The 8900-nt window shown below is 30.8% G+C and overlaps 1 protein-coding gene across 1 annotated transcript; it reads left to right on the top strand.

Moving 5' to 3' along the window:
• The first annotated feature begins 3923 nt into the window (after nucleotides 1-3923).
• Nucleotides 3924-5765, top strand: LOC149951595 (uncharacterized). The gene is made up of 8 exons (XM_090169603.1): nucleotides 3924-4002; nucleotides 4070-4145; nucleotides 4587-4679; nucleotides 4748-4807; nucleotides 4872-4964; nucleotides 5032-5246; nucleotides 5321-5480; nucleotides 5551-5765. Exons 1-8 carry the CDS (start codon nucleotides 3940-3942, stop codon nucleotides 5763-5765), a joined length of 975 nt encoding a protein of 324 aa, XP_090025729.1. The 5' UTR covers nucleotides 3924-3939.
• Nucleotides 5766-8900: the final 3135 nt, after the last annotated feature.

The raw sequence follows: 8900 nt of genomic DNA, 5'->3' as shown, positions 1-8900 counted from the left end.
TCAATATATAAAATATAACAGTATGAAATAAAGCTTTAGGCGAACCACTCAGTTAGAGTAATGAATAATAAACTTAAAAAGTTAAATTGAAACATGTAAAGGTCCAAAATGAACTTTAAAAACAGCGAACCTTCCTTAACTTTCGGAGAATACACTGCAAATCTTACTTTTGGAATTGCAAATTCAATATATAAAATATAACAGTATGAAATAAAGCTTTAGGCGAACCGTTCAGTGAGAGTAATGAATAATAAACTTAAAAAGTTAGATTGAAACATGTACAGGTCCTAAATGAACTTTAAAAACAGCGAACCTTCCTAAACTTTCGGAGAATACACTGCAAATCTTACTTTTGGAATTCCAAATTCAATATATAAAATATAAGAGTATGAAATAAAGCTTTAGGCGAACCGTTCAGTTAGAGTAATGAATAATAAACTTAAAAGGTTAAATTGAAACATGTACAGGTCCAAAATGAACTTTAAAAACAGCGAACCTCCCTTAACTTTCGGAGAATACACTGCAAATCTTACTTTTGGAATTCCAAATTAAATATATAAAATATAACAGTTTGAAATAAAGCTTTAGGCGAACCGTTCAGTGAGAGTAATGAATAATAAACTTAAAAAGTTAAATTGAAACATAAACAGGTCCAAAATGAACTTTAAAAACAGCAAACCTTCCTTAACATTCGGAGAATACACTGCAAATCTTACTTTTGGAATTGCAAATTCAATATATAAAATATAACAGTATGAAATAAAGCTTTAGGCGAACCGTTCAGTGAGAGTAATGAATAATAAACTTAAAAAGTTAAATTGAAACATAAACAGGTCCAAAATGAACTTTAAAAACAGCAAACCTTCCTTAACTTTCGGAGAATACACTGCAAATCTTACTTTTGGAATTGCAAATTCAATATATAAAATATAACAGTATAAAATAAAGCTTTAGGCGAAACGTTCAGTGAGAGTAATGAATAATAAACTTAAAAAGTTAAATTGAAACATGTACAGGTCCAAAATGAACTTTAAAAACCGTGAACCTTCCTTAACTTTCGGAGAATACACGGCAAATCATAATTTTGGAATTCCAAATTCAATATATAAAATATAACAGTATGAAATAAAGTTTTAGGCAAACCGTTCAGTGAGAGTAATGAATAATAAACTTAAAAAGTTAAATTGAAACATGTACAGGTCCAAAATGAACTTTAAAAACAGTGAACCTTCCTTAACTTTCGGAGAATACACTGCAAATCTAACTTTTGGAATTGCAAATTCAATATATAAAATATAACAGTATGAAATAAAGCTTTAGGCAAACCGTTCAGTGAGAGTAATGAATAATAAACTTAAAAAGTTAAATTGAAACATGTACAGGTCCAAAATGAACTTTAAAAACAGCGAACCTTCCTTAACTTTCGGAGAATACACTGAAAATCTTGCTTTTGGAATTCCAAATTCAATATATAAAATAAAACAGTATGATATAAGGCTTTAGGCAAACACTCAGTGAGAGTAATTAATAATAAACTTAAAAAGTTAAATTGAAACATGTACAGGTCCAAAATGAACTTTAAAACCAGTGAACCTTCCTTAACTTTTGGAGAATACACTGCAAATCTTACTTTTGGAATTCCAAATTCAATATATAAAATATAACAGTATGAAATAAAGCTTTAGGCGAACCGTACAGTGAGAGTAATGAATAATAAACTTAAAAAGTTAAATTGAAACATAAACAGGTCCAAAATGAACTTTAAAAACAGCGAACCTTTCTTAACTTTCGGAGAATACACTGCAAATCTTACTTTTGGAATTGCAAATTCAATATATAAAATATAACAGTATGAAATAAAGCTTTAGGCGAACCGTTCAGTGAGAGTAATGAATAATAAACTTAAAAAGTTAAATTGAAACATGTACAGGTCCAAAATGAACTTTAAAAACAGCGAATCTTCCCTAACTTTCGGAGAATACACTGCAAATCTTACTTTTGGAATTGCAAATTCAATATATAAAATATAACAGTATGAAATAAAGCTTTAGGCGAACCGTTCAGTGAGAGTAATGAATAATAAACTTAAAAAGTTAAATTGAAACATGTACAGGTCCAAAATGAACTTTAAAAACAGCGAACCTTCCCTAACTTTCGGAGAATTCAACGCAAATCTTACTTTTGGAATTGCAAATTCAATATATAAAATATAACAGTATGAAATAAAGCTTTAGGCGAACCGTTCAGTGAGAGTAATGAATAATAAACTTAAAAAGTTAAATTGAAACATGTACAGGTCCAAAATGAACTTTAAAAACAGCGAATCTTCCCTAACTTTCGGAGAATACACTGCAAATCTTACTTTTGGAATTCCAAATTCAATATATAAAATATAACAGTATGAAATAAAGCTTTAGACGAACCACTCAGTGAGAGTAATGAATAATAAACTTAAAAAGTTAAATTGAAACATGTACAGGTCCAAAATGAACTTTAAAAACAGCGAATCTTCCCTAACTTTCGGAGAATACACTGCAAATCTTACTTTTGGAATTCCAAATTCAATAAATAAAATATAACAGTATGAAATAAAGCTTTAGGCGAACCGTTCAGTGAGAGTAATGAATAATAAACTTAAAAGGTTAAATTAAAACATGTACAGGTCCAAAATGAACTTTAAAAACAGCGAACCTTCCCTAACTTTCGGAGAATTCAACGCAAAACTTACTTTTGGAATTCCAAATTCAATATATAAAATATTACAGTATGAAATAAAACTTTAGGCGAACCACTCAGTTAGAGTAATGAATAATAAACTTAAAAAGTTAAATTGAAACATGTAAAGGTCCAAAATGAACTTTAAAAACAGCGAACCTTCCTTAACTTTCGGAGAATACACTGCAAATCTTACTTTTGGAATTGCAAATTCAATATATAAAATATAACAGTATGAAATAAAGCTTTAGGCAAACACTCAGTGAGAGTAATTAATAATAAACTTAAAAAGTTAAATTGAAACATAAACAGGTCCAAAATGAACTTTAAAAACAGCGAACCTTCCTTAACTTTCGGAGAATACACTGCAAATCTAACTTTTGGAATTGCAAATTCAATATATAAAATATAACAGTATGAAATAAAGCTTTAGGCAAACCACTCAGTGAGAGTAATGAATAATAAACTTAAAAAGTTAAATTGAAACATGTAAAGGTCCAAAATGAACTTTAAAAACAGCGAACCTTCCTTAACCCCTTTAGCACGAAGGGGTCGGGTCTGGGTCGAATTTTAGTCGAAGAGTCTTTTTTAGGTCCAAGACCAAAAACCGACTAAAAAGGTCCTTACGAGATATATTGAAAATTTCTATAATGTACTAAAAAAGGTTGGTTTATGGTCAGATTGACAACTGTATTTCATGGACCATATTCCGACCTTAAAACGACTTACTTAGCAATTTCAAACACACGGCAACTGCGCTTCGCCATCTAGCGAGGAGCAGGGGAAAGAAATAGCTGACGGTACCATTGTTCGCGTGTGTCTCATTGTATCATCGTTCACCGCACCATCATGGTTAATTAATAATACGTTTTTCACTTTCTATATGCGCTTTGGTTAAAAGTTTAGTTATTGAAGAATTACTAAAGGTATTATCTTTGATAAAGGTAAGTAGTTCCTTTGTCAATCCGTTTTAATTACTATACGAGTTAAGAATTCATTTAGTTACTAAGCCTTGGCTATTGGTTTTGCCTACGCACATTGTCACATGTTCTTAGATATTTTGATAGCCAAGTTAAATGTTATTATAGGTATAGAATACAGATAAGCTTGATATATTTAAAATGGTAATAAGAGTACTAAAAATATAACTTGTATCTAAATCCCGGCTGTTAGGTTGTGAATTGATCAATTCTTTTGATGTATCAGTTCCGGAGGCAAATCTTAATGAAGCGCAAGAAATCAACTACTGCGATGACAATAATGATTATCAAGAGAACTTCTGCAGAGGTACTTCTATTTATTTAAAAAAAAAATAGATCAATATAATCTTAAGCAAATATATTCAAAAATCTAGAAAACGCAAGTTGTGGGAATTCAGCTCAAAATATTTTCAACACTCCATATTGTTCAGTTGGGAACCTATCTTCTAGGTACTAAAACATTTAACTAAATGACCTTTTCACGCAGGCGTGTTCGTTGGCTAATAAGGAGCGAAAAAGGTCATAAGAAACGTTTTCCTAAATTGAACCATATTTGGGTAATTGGCTATCAAAAATCAACCTCGAAAACATGCAGTTTCCATTATTCCTTGAACCCAATTGTTTCCTTTTACTTAACATTTGGTTTCTTATATTTTTTTTCAATAAAGGAAACAATTCGGTCCAAGGAATAATAGAAACCACATTTGTGCGTTTTCCGACGTTTTGAAGGCTGATTTTTGACGGCCATTTACTCTGATACAGTTCAATTAATTTAGGAAAATATTTCGCAGAATCTTTTTACTCCGTTAGCCAAAGAACATGCCTGAAAATTGATTCCAGACTTCTCTGAAACACCCCGTATAGTACTCTTATTAGAGATCTCTTATTTAGCATCCCAAAGTCAATTTAATGTCAGATCGGAAGACGTTGCAGCTAGAAAAACTACACCTATAGCTAGTGCTAAATCCAATTTGTATTCATCAGGTGAATAATATCTTGCAATTAAATTTGATATCAATAAATGTACATGTAATTTCATTGAAACATTTCAGCTCAAAACATTTTCACTCCACACCCTGCAGTTGGGAACATATCTTCAAGTCATTCACTAGGTATTTAAACGTTTACCAAAATTATCTTCGAATATAGTACTCTTATTTGATCTCCCTTATTTAGCATTCCAAAGTCCATTTAATGTCAGATTGGGAGACTTTCCAATCAGTGAAACTACAGCTAAAGCTACCGCTAATTCAAATTTGCATTCATCAGGTGAATCTTATATATCTAACAATAGAATTGGATATCAATAAATTTACATATAATTTCATTGAAACAGCTTGCTGTGCTAAAGATGAACAGTTCCGGCGCACTGTCTACACGATGTTTTCGGGCCTTGATCGTAAAATTAGTAAAATTCAAAATGTGCTCACTAAAAGTAATGTCATGGGATTTTCGGACATAAATGATTTTCCACCATTGCCTATAAAATATAAAGAGGTTTTACGTCAGTATGAAATTTTAGTAGGAGACGAAACTAAGAGATTTAAATTGGTAATAAATCTTATATTTTGGCACAAGTAAACCGAAGATATACAATTCTACATATTATGGTTTAATTTACATAGATTTCACACCTTGCTTCAATGGGCGGAAAAACTGTAGGAGATACCGTTCGAAGAATTCTAAGAAACACTTTGAATCATGACTTGGTTTTAGGAATGAACTGGAGCGGAAAAAAGGGCTTTATAGCTTTCTCTAGTCTTAAATTGAAAGATGTTATAATTGGTAGGTTGAAACACTGAAAAAGGAGGGAAAAAAATCAACTTGTTTTTTTACGAACTGTAATTCATTACAGCTGCTGTTCGAGAAATGAGTGGATTCAGAAAAACCACAACATATGACATTGAAGCGGTTATCAAAATATGGTTAAAGCACAAAGCGGACCGTGGAGGTGGGAGAATTAAAAGATTATCAAAGGACACTCAGGCCAAAGGTTCGAACAACAGTGGTATAGAAAAGGAAAAAGGCAAAACATTTTCAAGCACAGCTCAGATGACTCAGACTAGATAATTCAGATATTTAAATATCCTGTGGGAAGTGGCGAAAGTTTTTTGCACAAAAGATGCCTTAATTAAGCAGGTGCTTATAAAAAAAATGTTATTTTTTTAAAAAGAATAGAAACCAGTTCATACATTAAATGTTCTAAGTATTTTTTTATCTATTTAAGCAAGCCGCTTAATATTAATAGAAATGTGATAAATAGAAAATGTGATAAATAAAAGTTCCTAAAGTTTTATTGACATCTGTTTAATTCATTATTTCACTCCGTTCCAACTACAGGTAATTTATTTTTATGGCTTTAAGTGGTCATATTTCAGTCAGATAAAATATCAAAAAGGAAGTCGGCCCGACGTCGTTTGGCAGTCGACTTATGGTCACACATTCAAGGTCGATCGACGGTCGATGGACCATTTTACCCCTAGGACATTTCGACTCTGAAAAGTCTAATCGGCCGACGGTCAGCCGACCTTGCTGTTGGAGGGTATTTTCGACGTCGGGCCGACTCGTTTGTGCTACAGGGGAACTTTCGGAGAATACACTGCAAATCTTACTTTTGGAATTGCAAATTCAATATATAAAATATAACAGTATGAAATAAAGCTTTAGGCGAACCGTTCAGTGAGAATAATGAATAATAAACTTAAAAAGTTAAATTGAAACATGTACAGGTCCAAAATGAACTTTAAAAACAGCGAACCTTCCTTAACTTTCGGAGAATACATTGCATATCATACTTTTGGAATTCCAAATTCAATATATAAAATATAACAGTATGAAATAAAGCTTTAGGCGAACCGTTCAGTGAGAATAATGAATAATAAACTTAAAAAGTTAAATTGAAACATGTACAGGTCCAAAATGAACTTTAAAAACAGCGAACCTTCCTTAACTTTCGGAGAATACATTGCATATCATACTTTTGGAATTCCAAATTCAATATATAAAATATAACAGTATGAAATAAAGCTTTAGGCGAACCACTCAGTGAGAGTAATGAATAATAAACTTAAAAAGTTAAATTGAAACATGTACAGGTCCAAAATGAACTTTAAAAACAGCGAATCTTCCCTAACTTTCGGAGAATACACTGCAAATCTTACTTTTGGAATTCCAAATTCAATAAATAAAATATAACAGTATGAAATAAAGCTTTAGGCGAACCGTTCAGTGAGAATAATGAGTAATAAACTTAAAAAGTTAAATTGAAACATGTACAGGTCCAAAATGAACTTTAAAAACAGTGAACCTTCCCTAACTTTCGGAGAATTCAACGCAAATCTTACTTTTGGAATTCCAAATTCAATATATAAAATATAACAGTATGAAATAAAGCTTTAGGCAAACCACTCAGTGAGAGTAATGAATAATAAACTTAAAAAGTTAAATTGAAACATGTACAGGTCCAAAATGAACTTTAAAAACAGCGAATCTTCCCTAACTTTCGGAGAATACACTGCAAATCTAACTTTTGGAATTGCAAATTCAATATATAAAATATAACAGTATGAAATAAAGCTTTAGGCAAACCACTCAGTGAGAGTAATGAATAATAAACTTAAAAAGTTAAATTGAAACATGTACAGGTCCAAAATGAACTTTAAAAACAGCGAACCTTCCCTAACTTTCGGAGAATTCAACGCAAAACTTACTTTTGGAATTCCAAATTCAATATATAAAATATAACAGTATGAAATAAAGCTTTAGGCGAACCACTCAGTTAGAGTAATGAATAATAAACTTAAAAAGTTAAATTGAAACATGTAAAGGTCCAAAATGAACTTTAAAAACAGCGAACCTTCCTTAACTTTCGGAGAATACACTGCAAATCTTACTTTTGGAATTGCAAATTCAATATATAAAATATAACAGTATGAAATAAAGCTTTAGGCGAACCATTCAGTGAGAATAATGAATAATAAACTTAAAAAGTTAAATTGAAACATGTACAGGTCCAAAATGAACTTTAAAAACAGCGAACCTTCCCTAACTTTCGGAGAATTCAACGCAAAACTTACTTTTGGAATTCCAAATTCAATATATAAAATATAACAATATGAAATAAAGCTTTAGGCGAACCGTTCAGTGAGAGTAATGAATAATAAACTTAAAAAGTTAAATTGAAACATGTACAGGTCCAAAATGAACTTTAAAAACAGCGAACCTTCCCTAACTTTCGGAGAATTCAACGCAAAACTTACTTTTGGAATTCCAAATTCAATATATAAAATATAACAGTATGAAATAAAGCTTTAGGCGAACCACTCAGTTAGAGTAATGAATAATAAACTTAAAAAGTTAAATTGAAACATGTAAAGGTCCAAAATGAACTTTAAAAACAGCGAACACTCCTTAACTTTCGGAGAATACACTGCAAATCTTACTTTTGGAATTGCAAATTCAATATATAAAATATAACAGTATGAAATAAAGCTTTAGGCGAACCGTTCAGTGAGAATAATGAATAATAAACTTAAAAAGTTAAATTGAAACATGTACAGGTCCAAAATGAACTTCAAAAACAGCGAACCTTCCTTAACTTTCGGAGAATACATTGCATATCTTACTTTTGGAATTCCAAATTCAATATATAAAATATAACAGTATGAAATAAAGCTTTAGGCGAACCGTTCAGTGAGAGTAATGAATAATAAACTTAAAAAGTTAAATTGAAACATGTACAGGTCCAAAATGAACTTTAAAAACAGCGAACCTTCCTTAACTGTCGGAGAATGCACTGCAAATCTAACTTTTGGAATTGCAAATTCAATATATAAAATATAACAGTATGAAATAAAGCTTTAGGCAAACCACTCAGTGAGAGTAATGAATAATAAACTTAAAAAGTTAAATTGAAACATAAACAGGTCGAAAATGAACTTTAAAAACAGCGAACCTTCCTTAACTGTCGGAGAATGCACTGCAAATCTAACTTTTGGAATTGCAAATTCAATATATAAAATATAACAATATGAAATAAAGCTTTAGGCGAACCGTTCAGTGAGAGTAATGAATAATAAACTTAAAAAGTTAAATTGAAACATGTACAGGTCCAAAATGAACTTTAAAAACAGCGAACCTTCCTTAACTTTCGGAGAATACACTGCAAATCTTGCTTTTGGAATTCCAAATTCAATATATAAAATA

This window comes from Leiobunum rupestre, chromosome 3 (assembly GCF_980474605.1).
Source record: "Leiobunum rupestre chromosome 3, qqLeiRupe1.1.hap1, whole genome shotgun sequence".
Taxonomy (NCBI): Eukaryota; Metazoa; Arthropoda; class Arachnida; order Opiliones; family Sclerosomatidae; genus Leiobunum; species Leiobunum rupestre.
Note: the sequence above shows the minus strand (reverse complement) of the source record. Positions and strands in the feature narration are given on the sequence as shown.

What these genes read in the sequence shown, in the direction of transcription:
- LOC149951595 (XM_090169603.1), top strand. Translation starts at nt 3,940, where the DNA reads ATGAAGCGCAAGAAATCAACTACTGCGATGACAATAATGATTATCAAG. An exon ending in GTTGGGAACCTATCTTCTAG is followed by an intron (nt 4,146 to 4,586) that starts GTACTAAAACAT and finishes TCTCTTATTTAG; the next exon opens with CATCCCAAAGTCAATTTAAT. An exon ending in AAACTAAGAGATTTAAATTG is followed by an intron (nt 5,247 to 5,320) that starts GTAATAAATCTT and finishes TAATTTACATAG; the next exon opens with ATTTCACACCTTGCTTCAAT.